Source organism: Thalassophryne amazonica, chromosome 17 (assembly GCF_902500255.1).
Source record: "Thalassophryne amazonica chromosome 17, fThaAma1.1, whole genome shotgun sequence".
NCBI classification, from domain to species: domain Eukaryota; kingdom Metazoa; phylum Chordata; class Actinopteri; order Batrachoidiformes; family Batrachoididae; genus Thalassophryne; species Thalassophryne amazonica.
The window spans coordinates 32,253,861-32,267,924 of record NC_047119.1 but is presented as its reverse complement, the minus strand read 5'-3'; the positions used below and the strand labels follow the sequence as shown (position 1 = coordinate 32,267,924).

General features: G+C 40.3%; 1 protein-coding gene and 2 long non-coding RNA genes across 3 annotated transcripts in view; all 3 read right to left on the bottom strand.

Annotated features, from left to right (window-relative positions):
- Positions 1-212: 212 nt before the first annotated feature.
- LOC117529656 lies at positions 213-1,250 on the bottom strand. The gene is made up of 2 exons (XR_004566060.1): positions 1,163-1,250; positions 213-477 (listed from the first exon to the last, which is right to left on the bottom strand). It is a non-coding gene; the product is annotated as an uncharacterized LOC117529656 (long non-coding RNA).
- Positions 1,251-1,867: 617 nt separating this feature from the next.
- LOC117529660 lies at positions 1,868-2,765 on the bottom strand. The gene is made up of 3 exons (XR_004566063.1): positions 2,727-2,765; positions 2,544-2,581; positions 1,868-2,052 (listed from the first exon to the last, which is right to left on the bottom strand). It is a non-coding gene; the product is annotated as an uncharacterized LOC117529660 (long non-coding RNA).
- Positions 2,766-5,034: 2,269 nt separating this feature from the next.
- The window catches only part of mpx (myeloid-specific peroxidase), a 45,465-nt gene continuing 36,435 nt past the window's right edge, over positions 5,035-14,064 (bottom strand). Inside the window, 7 exon segments of the mRNA XM_034192507.1 lie at positions 5,035-5,153; positions 5,282-5,490; positions 8,523-8,760; positions 8,862-9,032; positions 9,128-9,314; positions 9,317-9,388; positions 9,466-9,626. Coding sequence (XP_034048398.1) covers positions 5,059-5,153; positions 5,282-5,490; positions 8,523-8,760; positions 8,862-9,032; positions 9,128-9,314; positions 9,317-9,388; positions 9,466-9,626 — 1,133 coding nt within the window. The 3' untranslated portion in view covers positions 5,035-5,058.

The window sequence follows — 14,064 nt, the reverse complement described above, 5'->3', positions numbered from 1 at the left end:
CCGCTTATTCATTCACTGGCCAAAGTAGATCCCTTTAAAATTTATTTACTACATATTTTACATGATTGTACTATTTGTATTTGGTGTTTTGTGCTTCAAGATGGACAAACCTCTACATGAGATTCAGTTTCAGCTTTTTTTTTCTGTTACACAAAAGCTGTTGAAAAATAAATAAATTAAGGAAATATAAACAATAATTTGCTTTGTTTAACAGATGCTTTATTAAATGTAAAATCCTGACATTCAGCACAGTTCAGGAAAATAAGCCTCGTGGAAAAAGCAAAAACATCACAGCATCTTTAAAGTATTGAAGGGTCATTTCATGAGTGCATTGAATATTTTATAAAAATTAAATCTTGTAAACTGTTGCATATAACACAGATAAATGCTAACATTATAACTGAGGTTTGAGCATTTTTGCGTGTTGTAACAGAGCTTCATAAATATGCAGAGATCTGCTGTGATTAAGAAGTACCCCTATGTATGGTGGCCCTGAAGTGCAAAACACAACTGTAAATCGCACAGCACGACAGCAAATCGCACAACACAACAGCAAAAGAGAAAGAACAACATTAACCAAAATGGAAAAGGTAGGTACCTTCGGGCAACACAAATCGTCACTGATTGGACGGTGGTCCATCCTGTCCTGTGAACCGGAGACCGTATACTCAGGTGCCAGATGAACAGAAACAAAAAACATGCCGTGATGTATTGCCAAAACTGTGGCAAAGAGTTTGAGGAAAAAACAAACTTCTGCAGTGATTGTGGGAAAAGGCTAAAGAAGATGGTGATGACACTCATGTGCGACCTTCAAGTTTAAGAGCCGTATGTTTTCACTAGCGGCGCTCATATTTTGAAAACATGTCAACCTTCCGGTTCACAAGACAGGACGGACCACCATCCAATCAGCTTACGATTCGTGTGGCCTGAAGGTACCTCCCTTTTCAGTTTTGGTTAATGTTGTTTGTCGTTTCTTTTTGCTGTTGTGGTTGTGCGATTTGCTGTTGTGTTTTTTGATTTGCTGTTGTGTGTTGTTTTTATTTGCTGTGGGTTTTTTTATTGCTGTTGTGCTGTGCGATTGCTGTTGTGTGTTGGTTTTTTTTTTATTTGCTGTTGTGCTGTGCGATTTGCTGTTGTGTTTTGCACTTCAGGGCCACCGTACTACTAGACTAGCATGAAAAGTGCTGGATGCACCAAATCCGGGTGGTACATCAGCTAACTATTAATAATAATAAAAACAAAAAATAAAACAGCTAATAACATAAAAGGGTGTTCTTAGACTATGGGCACTTTATGTCCCTTGATCATATTTATGAAAAAAAGAAAAAAAAGGGGGAAATTTCACACTTTTATAGTTATCTTTACATGAAAGTGTTTTAAGAAATTTGTCCTATTAGTCTATGATGACTTTTTCCACCTTTCTCAGCATTATTATATGCAAATATTGCCGTTTTGTGCTTTGTCCCACACCCAGACTTATGATCTTCAGTGATATAAAAATGAATAGTAAACAAACGTTTTTTCTAATGTTTTAAAATATCTCTGAATAAAATATCAGGAAAATAATCAAAACATAATTGGGGTATTCAATGTCATACAACTGTTGTGATTTTTTTAAAGGAAATGTAGTTGTCCCACACTATTGCCGTAATTTCCACCACAACAGTAATGTCCCTTTAAAAAGTTTGTATGAAAGATTGTTTGGGTAGTTTCTATGGAGATAAACAGTAACATCAGAGCACATGTATATAGCGCCAAATCACGACAAACAGTTGCCCCAAGGCGCTTTATATTGTAAGGCAATGGTGTGGTGGAAATTACATTTACAAGGCCAATAGTGCCCGTAGTTAAAGAATCACCCAAAAACAGGTCATGGATATGTGATGTGAGCTGCTTGGTTGGTAATGATGTCAACCCATAGACAGCAGGGATTACACATGACCTGGCCCACTTTCTGTAATGGTTCTGTCTACAGTAGGTGTCACATGACTTCATCTGAGAATGGGTTGGACTCGTCAGGTGGGCACAGAACTCCAGGATGTCCGATGATCACTGTGGGATATTCAGATAAACATGGAAAGACACTTGCAAACTCTACTACACAATGTAGGCTTGAATTAAAGCATCTGCATTTGGATCCTAGACTCTCCTTCACAGAGAGTTTTAAAACCTAATTGTGCTGGAGTTCCTGGGTGTCCAGTTGGTCAACCTGCAAATAAATAAACAGACACAGGTAACATGTTTTGTCTAATAACTTAAGGAATCTGCAGAAAGAATAACTGAATCATTGAGTCTTTGACCCAGAATCAGCTTTACTATGTTGGATGTCAGACGACATTCACAGAGACTTTACTACCTCGTTGTCCTGGAGCTCCTGTGCACCCGGCTGGTCAATCTGCAATTAAATAAATAGACACGCGTAACATGTTTAGTCTAATAAATTAAGGAATCTGCTAAAACAATCCATGAATCATTAAGTCTTTGAATCAGAATCAATTTTACTATGCTGGATGTCAGACAACATTCACAGATAGTTTGACCACCTCATTGTCCTGGAGCTCCTGTGCACCCGCTGGTCAATCTGCAATGAAAATAAAAAGACACGGGTATATGTTTAGTCTAATAAATTAAGGAATCTGCAAAACAATCCATGAATCATTGAGTCTTTGGACCCAGAATCATTTTACTAGCCAGATGTCAGATAACTTCACAGAGAGTTTGACCACCTCGTTGTCCTGGAGCTCCTGCAAACCTAGCTGGTTAATCTGAAATGAAATAAAAAGACGGGTAACATGTTTAGTCTAAGTCCTTTAAGGAATCTGCAAATATCAACTGTCAAATCACTGAGTCTTTCATCCAGAATCAGCTTGCTGGGTTAAGAATTCTTGTTGCCCTGGCTGTATAGCTCCTTGATGATAAGCTAAAATAATTATGATGTGTGTTTAAAGTATAGTTTCTTTGTTATAACTAAGGTTTGAATGTAAGTTTTATGTTGTTTGAAATTGGGTGGATGTAAGTGTGTAATAGAAGTGGTTGGGCAGAATAAGCATTAAAGTATTGGTTGTCAGATGACTTCCATAGAGAGGTTTTACTACCTCATTGTCGGGGAGTTCCTCAGCACCCAGCTGGTCATCTGAATTAAATAAAAAGGTCACCGGTTAACATCTTTAGTCTTGAATTTTTTGAGTCAAGTTTAATCTTTTGTTTGCACTGAAAAAAGAGAATGGTTTGAACCAACTTTAAAAAGATTACAATTTGTAAAAACCTGAATGAATAAGTTGTTTGAACTTAACTTTGAAAGTTAAATCAACTCTAACTTACAACTTAAGTTCAAACAACTTAATTCATTCATGTTTTTTACAAATTGTAAACACTTTTTAAAGTTGGTTCAAACATTCTCTTTTTCAGTGTGGGATTTGTTCACCAAATTGGCAGAATATAAGATCAGCAGACGCTACGAGACCAGATGTGGATTATACAACGACAATCGTGTTGGGTGGTTTTTACTTACACGTCAGCCATGGTGGGGTTCTTATTCAACATTAGCTAACCGATGTTTGGTAAAGGCAATTGTAATCTTTAGCGAGTTAACATAGTTAAACTCCAATTAAGACAAATGTTAGAAACTAGCCAACATTAGGTTTAGTTAGCTAACGTTAATTAACTCTACTTACAAAAGTTAGAAAATAGGTAATATTAGCATTCATTTGTAGGCAATTGACACAGTCTAATTTATAACCTCTTTAAGGCAAATAAAAAAAAAGAAAAACCTATTACGCTACTCACGAGGGCCGACTAAGAAGTTTTGAGACTGACCCGACACAAGTAGGGCATGGTTCTCCATCTTTTACATTCTGAGAAACCAACATTTCTCAACATTACATTGCACACATTGCACCCAAAACTTCACATACTATCGAGAATGTTGGCTTCTCAGAAAACAAAACATGGAGAAACTACGCCCCCCCACCTTGTTGTGGGTCAGGCTAAACCTTCTCAATCACCCCTCGTACATTAAACTAGTAAAATACAATTGCTTGTAGTCTACATTCTGGGTGTCTGAAATCATATTATGTGGATTATTTGTCCCATTTGTATTGCATTGCATTAGAGTAGAATTTGGTTCCATTAAGATTGCAAATTTGGTTCCATATGTTTGCACTCTACACACACACACACACACACACACACACACAAAACAATCCTCTGCGCTGTCTGAAGGGTTAGCAGGAAGTTAGAATGAAAAGCTGGACTAATTTCTGATGTGATTTTTTTTTTCTGCTGCACAGTTTTTTTTTTTTGTAGTACGCGCACACAAGCACTAACCCGGTCGTGTAAGCGTGCAGGAGCACACGCGCGGGACAACAACACACGTAAGACGATGATTTGATTGAGCTAACTGACGGTGCTAATTCTTGTAACACACACACACACACACACACACACACAATCCACTCCGCTGTAAGCCATCTGGATGCATGAAGAGCTGTTCAGATGAAAAGCTCAGGTGATTTTTGGCTGGACTGAGGAACTACACAAAGTTTTCTTTTTTTTTTTAGTGGAAGTCTGAAGTCAGTGCACTGCATCACTGGACTACACGTTGCAAATTGGACTTTAGTAGCAGCAGTGGAACACCAAAAGTTCCTTTTCTGTTGTTTATAAATTAATACAATATCAAATGACAATGATCTATTTTAGTTGTTATATAAAACAAATAATGAATGTTTTGAACATTCTTTCAATGGTAAGAATATTTAATTAGGCTCGTTGAATGGTTTGTTCCAGTGTTCACCGAATTTAATATTCTTACCACTGAACTCAAACATTCATTATTTGTATATTGTTAGATTCTTTGAAGCATGTATATGGGAAATATATTGTAGTATTTACAGTTACTGGTAAAAGAAAGGATGTATAAATATTTGAAGCCCCCCTACAGTGCCACGTTTGTATCTTTTTTGTGGGGTGGAGAGTCCAAGTCTTAATTAATGGGGGGTGGGTACACCCTCCATCCCCAGTATCTCATAATTCAAAGTATGCATGATACGAGTGCGCAAATCAGAAAATGTGGTTTGATCCTAATATTTCACCACAACAACCTGTGAGAACTTGGAAACTGACCTGTCTGCTAAAGTTCTTGTAACAGAGCCAGCCTGCAAGATCAAAACAGCACATATAAAGAATAATTTTATAGACAGGACATGAAACAAACAGACTGAAATGTATTGCAGTTAGTAATGGCAGGCAGGTTTCACATAGTTTTGGTCTGGTCCCGACTCACCTGAACAGCTTGTCTCCCTCCAGGCTGCTAGGTTTAAAGGTTGGATGCTGGAGCAGGGGACGAGCCGGTTATTGTTTGCGATAACTCTGAAAACATCACGGGTTACAGAATTGATTCCCGTGTTGTCGCAGATGATCCTGGACAGGGAGGCAGAGGCCAGAGCTCTCCTCTGTGCAGGTGTGAACACGCCCGGCTTCTCATGCCACAACCTGGACGTTCCAAACAAGAGTAGGGAGGAAACAGATTATATATCAAATGGGTGAGTTTTGGTAATACTTAATATTAAGGTCTTTGTAAAAAGCATTAACTAATTGGTAATAAACCCTGTATAAGCCCTCATATAATAGTATTAACTATGTTATATATTAATAAGACTTTATATTGTTAGTAATACCATCATAAACACTTTTATTGGTAGATAATAAGCATTGCTTGTGCTTTAGATCTGTTGGCTGCAAAAGCATAATTAAATTTTAATAAACATATAACTACGGTAGCTTGAGGACCAAGTGGTTAATATACTTGCTTTCAAAACAGAAGGTTCTTGGTTCAAGATCACCCATTCCTATTCTTAGTGTAATGTGGAGTTGCACCAGGATAGGCATCCTCTGTAGAACTTTGTCAAATCCACATGCAGATCCATAATATATCCGCTGTAGCGACCCGAGAAAAAAAAGATCAAGCAGAACTTGCTTATTTATTTAAATGTGCATATGTAACTGCTAATATTTGCAGAATTAATTATATATCAATCTCAAACCAGTGTTTCTCCAACTATATGTGGTCCAGTCATAGGTTGTCGTCCTGTCCAGGGTATACTCTGCATCACACCCTATGACTACTAGGATAGGCTCCAGCCCCCCCACCGTGACCCTTAATCGGTGTAAGTGGGTATAGAAATGAATGAATGAATCTCAAACCAAGAAAAAAGTTGACTTCACCAAGCCCTTATTTTTTAGATGTCTCTGGTTCAACTTTTCACTAGGAACAAAAACTATAACCGGTCAAGCATTGAGTTATAACAACAACATCATCAAGTATTAAACAGCTCTACAATGTAAACCGTTTATTTTATTTCATTCTTTGTTTTCGTTACTATGACCAAAGTAGATGGTCACTCCACTGAGTCTGGTCTGCTTGAAGTTTCTTCCTATATTAAAAAAATAAAATTAAAATGCTTGATGGAGTTTTTCCCTTTACCGCGGTTGCCAATGTGCTTGTTCAGGGTGCTGAGTGAGGTTTAAATAATCAAACTTTTGTGTAGCACCTCTGGGGCCGTTTATTTTGTGATTTGGTGCCAATTTGGTACCATAAAAATGAATTGAATTGAAGTCTATCAGGAAAGCTAAAAATAAATAAATAAAATCAACATCAACTGCTTCTTATCACAACTAAATGGACGAGAATGCCATTCGAAGTGTCTGGTAGCATAAAGAGAATCCCTACGGAGGTACACGTGTGTAGGTTTACCTCGCTAAATCTAAAGAAACAGTTTAAAACAAGTGATTATGCTGGCAGCGGCTTACCTTAATCTTCTTCCGGTTTGGCTTGTTCTTGAAGTTTACCAACAAAGCAGAAGAACGAGCCCTCATTGACAATTAGCTAGCATGAACTGAGTGAAGAGTGGAGCCACCAAGCCGGAAAAAGATTAAGCTAAGTCACTGCCTGTATAATCTGTTTTTAAAAGGTTCTTTACATTTACTGAGGTAAACATGCATGTTTAACACCAGAGGGATCCTCTCTATGCTCATAAACACTTTGAATGATATTTTTGCTGAGTCACTGGGAACAAGAAATGGTTTACTTTGAGGTTTTTAACTTCATATACTTCCATTGTAAAGTGTGTAGCCCATGATGATGTTAGCATGCTAACTTATTACTTGACCAATTATCTTTGCTTTTTTCCAGAGTGTAAAGTTGAACTCAAAATCCAAATAAGTCAGTTAAACTAAAAAACAAACAAACAAAAAAAAAAACAACAAAAACTAGGAAAAGTTAACATCCAAATGGCTACTTTAGCTTTTAAAATCTGATGAAGATATTTTAGTTGTGTGTCAAAAATGCTTGAAGACCAACTAGAAGTCCAGCTGCTGTAGACTGAACCTTTAGATGTGGCTTACCTGGATGACTGACAACCTTCATCAACAAACTCAAAAAATGTTTTTGTTATGAGATTATAAACTATTATAAGAAACTCAAAAGGCCTTTATTAATATATCTAAGCAATCTACACATTAACGGTTAACAGGTTTCTTAAAAAGGTACTTATGAATGACCAGTGATGCAACAATAAACATGTTTATTATGTTGTAATTAACATTCATTACAATAACATAACCATCTTATAGGGGCTTTATTACTAAATAATTAGCACTTATTAGAAGGCACCAAATATAAAGTGTGATCTACATCTATATGCCGACCACAAATGAAATGAGTATTTTCCAACTGTATTGTGTTATTCTCGACAATTACTGATTCATGGATTTTATGTACATTTAGTGTTGTTGCAAAATAAATCAGTCACATCTGTGTTTAAGTGAAATTTTAACAAGCAGATACGGACACAAATGTCTATCACAACACTGCAGATTCTGTTTATATAAATTTAGTGATATACTGTGGATATATTGGCATATTTACCACATTCATAAATAATGTGAAAATCAAACATATATAATTTATTATGCATATTGTTCATTATAGACATATAGCAATGTTGAATTGATATACAGTGTTAGAACTACATTTAATGTTTGTTCACACTACTGACTGATGTGGCATAATTTAATTCTTTGCCTCATCCGTCTCTTTCATTTGGATCTTTCACATCCATCCATCCATGGAGTTGGTTAGTTAAATTATTTGGAATTGTCTTGTGATACATTCATGTATCCTTCATGCCATAAACAGGAACTGTTAACAAGCCACTAAGGCCATGAACTATGACAACAATTTTTCATAGTTGACACAATATAACATTTCAAATTAACTTCTTGGTAGAGACAAAAAAGAAAAAAGACCAATTACTTTAAGCCGGGGGTACCTACTCTGTTCCTGGAAAGCACCTAACAGTTCTACCCACTGATAATGACCTAAGTCAGGTGTATTCAGCCTTTTAAGAGCTGGAAAGCATCTGAATTGATTATCACCTAAACAACCACACATGGAAACCGGCAGGTCAGGTGATGTCCGGGAGCAGGGTTGGTGTCCCCTGCTTTAAGCAGTAATATGAACGTACCTGTCACCTTGGCGGATCCTCTGGAACTGGGTTGCAATCAGGCAGGCAAACAGTGGTCCCACACGGCCTCCTTGGACAAACGGCTCTGCTACACCGCCCAACCACACATCGATGTTGTCGGGTGTTCTATAGAGCTCCAACAGCCTACGGGCCAGCTCTGCGTTATTCAGAACCTGAGCCAGCTGTGTCTGATTTTTGGGTTCGGAGAGGCCACAGAACTTGCGCCAGGCATTGTAACCTAATGAAGGAAACAAAGAAGGTGAATAAGGACAATGAGAGATCTGAAACATAATCAGGACTGGCAGAGGTGACTGTACAAAATGTGTGCGTGACTTGTACCAGGCAAGCCATGGTCACGTCCTCTCTCCATGTTTAGTGACCCCAAGTCCAAAGCAATGTGCATCACGAACTGGAAGAGCTTCTCTCTCAGAGCGTTCACCATCATGTGATCCTGAGTGTTCAGTTTAGCTGGACGTCCAATCAAGCCGCGGAGCAGAGGGTCAATACCACCTGAGGAGACAGAAGAGCATGAAACCTTTGGATGGTGGTTCAGGCAGAGTGGCTCACAAAACACAATGGTCATCAACTCAGGTCACGTAACTCACCCTCAAAAACGATTCTCCAGGGGGCAAAGAAGGCTGTGAACAAGGGCACACTGGGGAACTGAGCATGCTCTCTATAGTTTACATTCAGACGGGATAAGACCGGTTGGATGGCCAAGTGGGCGAAGCGGTAGGCTGCTGTTGCAAATACATTGGAAATGCTGGGGTCCACGTTGGGATTATAGCCTGGTAGTAGCGCCCGAGCAGTCGCTGCATTGCATCATTACCCACAATATGCGGCAGATAGTCCCTGAACACAAACACCTAACATGGAGAGATTTATTTTGAGTAAACGTAACAATGCAGTGCACCATACATGCCGTGAAGATGTGCTTAGCTACCTGTGTGTAAGCACCCATGATCTTGCGGGTTTCCTGGTAGAGCTTTTCACTGTCCCATTGTCGGTTTATTCTCTTCAGGTTGCGTGCTAAACGGTTATGCTCACGCACAAAGAGTGTGTGGAGGGATGTCAGAGCGATGTTCTCATCCACACGTATATCACCTTTAGAAAATATACAACATTAAGTAAACATTTCATAATTTAGATGATTTATGGTGTTAATTTTCCTTTTAGAAAATCTATAAACACAAATTGCCAATTCCTGTATTGAATTAGACATTAATATGGGAATTTAGGATGCTAGGTTGTGTAAAACCCCCTCTTTGGGTAAACTAAGTTCCAAACTATTCACAAGGTTGAGCCTCAATTATAAACAAGTTGTAAAAACCTCCAATCACCCTGGCATACCACCACCCGTTTTAAAAATGGCTTAGATGGACTATGAATGTAAGATGTCTTAGATATACTTACTCTGATGTAATGGTCACTTACAGGAGTGTCCATCCAGACAGTGGCGAGTGGCGACCCTGAAGCTTCAAGCTTTCCATACACACCTCATTTATGTGAATAGACTGAGTTTGGTTTTAGACACTCTGTATAGCCTCTACAGCCAAATACATGTGACTTAACCAAAATGCTTGCTGTTATAAAGCCCTAGTTATCTCAGAACTCTAAATTAATTGGCTGTTCTTTGTTCTTACTTGTGCAACCTCATTGTGGAGAGTGTACCCCTACAAAGAAGAGAGCCAAACTGGAATGAGATTCAGGAAGTAGTTGATTCTGGGAAACCTGCCTCCGTCTCATGCCCCAGCGGAGAGCCATACCTGATGTCATGCCCAGAACCTAGGTAGGAGCTCAGGATAAATTTAAGGGTGATTTGGTAAAAAAAATAGACTTGCTAGGTTGCAAGTGTATTTAGATCTACAATGATTTCTACAATCATCACCTCCAAATCAAAGGTAAGCTGTACTGTACATTTTCCTCTTTTACCGACTTCCTGCTGTAAATGTGCTGACTTTTCGCATCCATTTTTAATCAGCGTGTGCACTGCAGAAACTATATGATGGCAGATGAAGGAGTAAAAGCAGAAAAGTGTCAAATCGCAGCTTTTTGTGTCTCATTTAACAGGTGCACGTCAGGCTTCAGGTCCCAGTCTGAACATGGTGTGAAAAAAATAAACAGTCAGGCTTTTAATCACAGAAATGACTCTGGTCCCACTTTCCTCAAATTGGCGAGTGTCACAGCTGAACTTTAATTGGTACCTCTGTTACTCTGTACATCCAGACTGCTCTGGGTTTTTAATGGAAATACATTGCGATCGGATGGGACATTTTATCAAATGTGAGCGAAAATCCGTTGTACAGAATCCATTATACGTGGTTTTTTGTTACATGGAAAACAACACAAAAACTTTGGGACTTTTTTGTCCGGTTACTGCGAATATCTGGTTTATATGATGATGGTTTAGGTGAGTTTTACTGTACATGGGACTGAACAATAAATTTACCTCTCAAAACTTTGACGATGAAGTCGGCTGACTTTATTTTCCCAAATGTTTCTTCTGTTCAGATCTGAAGGGAATCTGTATATCTTGAAGCCCTGCTGTCTATTTGTGCCTCCCAACAGACACAGCGAATAAATAAATAAAATAGCTGGATTTACATGCAGCTAGATTAACAGCAAACGCTATTTCGGAACCAATACGGCACCATGAGTCACGTGACCTTTTTTCGGCTCGTCGTGTTGCCAGTTTCTCTATTAAGGCACACTAGGAGCAAGTGCTGCTTCACTGGATACTTTAATAGAAAAACATTTTACAAATTGACTTTCTAATGTTAATTTTCAGTGTAAGCCTCATGCTTGTGGTTTTATTGCTAGGAAGATTGAGTTCAGGTCTGAAGACTGGCCAGGCCACTCCAGGACCTTGAAATGCTTCTTGCGGAGCCCCTCCTTAGTTGTCCTGGCTGTGTGTTTGGGGTCATTGTCATGCTGGAAGACCCAGACACGACCCATCTTCAATGCTCTGACTGAGGGAAGGAGGTTGTTTGCCAAAATACGATGGCCCCATCCATCCTCCCTTCAATACGGTGCAGTCATCTTGTCCCCATTGCAGAAAAGCACCCCAAAAAACTGGGGTGGTTTTCTTGGGGTTGTTCTTATCCTCCAAACACGGCGAGTGGAGTTGATGTCAAAAAGCTCTATTTTGGTCTCATCTGACCACATGACCTTCTCCCATGCCTCATCTGGCTCATCCAGATGGTCACTGGTGAACTTCAAACGGGCCTGGACATGTGCTGGCTTGAGCAGGGGGACCTTGTTGCCCTGCAAGATTTTAAACCATGATGGTGTCATGTGTTACTAATGTAATCTTTGTGGCTGTGGTCCCAGCTCGCTTCAGGTCATTGACCAGGTCTTCCTATGTTGTTCTGGACTTTCTCAGAATCATCCTTACCCCACAAAGTGAGATTTTGCATGGAGCCCAAAACCAGGGAAGACTGACAGTCATGTGCTTTTTCCATTTTCTAAGAATTGCGCCAGCAGTTATTGCCTTCTCACCAAGCTGCTTGCCTGTTGTCCTGTAGTCCATCCCAGCCTTGTGCAGGTCTACAGTTTTGACCCTGGTGTCCTTAGACAGCTCTTTGGTCTTGGCCATGGATGATAGGTTGGAGTGTGATTGATGGAGTGTGTGGACAGGTGTCTTTTATACAGGTAACAAGTTCAAACAGGTGCAATTAATACAGGTAAAGAGTGCAGAATAAGAGGGCTTCTTAAAGAACAGTTAACAGGTCTGTGAGAGCCAGAATTCTTGCTGGTTGGCAGGTGATCAAATACTTATTTGCCTCACTGTATGTATGTTTCAGAAGAGGACAGTGGAGTTCTGGCTTACTGCCTGTTAATGCTGCACTCTGTCGCTTTGCAAACAGTGACTGCACACCAAAAAAGGAACTGAAGTGGAAACGAAAATGTGATAAGGCACTGCAGGGTTGTGTTGGTTTAGAACTTGATATTTGCTCTGAGTGACGGTGAAGCAGGGTATTGTTTCATTGTGTGTTTGTGGACAAGATAACTCAAAACCAGCTGATGGATTTCCTTCAAACTTGGAAGAAATATTACCTGGATATATATATAATTGATTGGATACGAATGACTTTATAACTTCACAATGACATTACACGAAGTCATATGATGAAGTCATACATAAGTCAAAAATCAATCTACAGACATATGTATATTTACCTGTAGATTAATATCATGGTGTGTGGAGTTGTAGTCACTCACCTGCTTGACACTGGGCCTCAGGCCTGTAGGACTTATATTGCAGTTAATTTGTTGGGTGGGCACCACTGTCCTGGACCAATCCCCAAAGAAATCATTAATATAACTGTCACGGAGGTCAAATCGCGTCAAGCAGAGGAGCATTTGCCATGCATCACCACATCCAACCACATGATGAAACCATTCTGAGTCCTGGATGGCAATCACTCAGGAACTCAACCCATCCATCCCCACCTCTTGAAACTAACCATCTCTCTACACCATCCAGGTGAAATCTAAGCATTTGCTGGGTCTTCTCCAGCTGCTGGTGCCTTCAGCAATGAGGTGCCTGTATGCTACTTCATGCACAGAAATGCGCTACATGTCCAAATATGCAGGCGATGCTTCCCTAAAAAACTGTTCGTTTGACACAAAATCATTCCAAAGGAAGACCCTCCAAGAGATGGAGCAGTCAGCCTGTGGTGCGCTCTGCCCTCATTTGTTCATATCCAGGTGTTGGAAGTGTGAAATGCGGAAAAAGGTGCTTTGCCCTCTTCAGGTCGGTGGAGTGTCCTTGCCTCAAGTAGGGAGGAGTTTAAGTATCTCGGGGTCTGTTCACGAGTGAGGGACGGATGGAGCGTGAAATCGATAGACGGATCGGTGCAGCATCTGCAGTGATGTGGTCGCTGTATCGGACTGGTGGTGAAGAGAGAGCTGAGTAGGGGGCAAAGCTCTCAATTTACCGATCGATCTACGTTGTGATCCTCACCTATGGTCATGAGATTCGGATCATGAGTTGACGAAGAAGAACGAGTATGCGAGTACAGGCGGCCGAGATGAGTTTCCTCCGCAGGGTGGCTGGGCGCTCCCTAGAGATAGGGTGAGGAGCTCGGTCACTGGGAGGAGCTCGGAGTCGAGCCACTGCTCCATCACGTCGAAAAGAGTCAGTTGAGGTGGCTCGGGCATCTTTTCCGGATGCCCCCTGGACGCCTCGCTGGAGAGTGTGTTCCGGGCACGTCCCATTGGGAGGAGGGCCCCGGGGAAGACCAGGACACGCTGGAGGGGATCTCTCGGCTGGCTGGGAACGCCTTGGGGTTTCCCTGGAGGAGCTGGGGGAGGTATGTGTGGATCGGGAGGTCTGGGCGCGCTTTGCTTGAGCTGCTGCCCCCGCGACCCGACTCCGGATAAAGCGGAAGCAAATGAATGGATGGATGGAAGGTGAGATGTTTTAAGAGTGGCTGATTGGTAGATTGGAAGCACCTGGGCCCATTGCTTCTGCTTAAGCTATAAAATATCATTGCCGTATCACTCAAGCTAGAACTCTCTACTGTTCACATTTATTTCA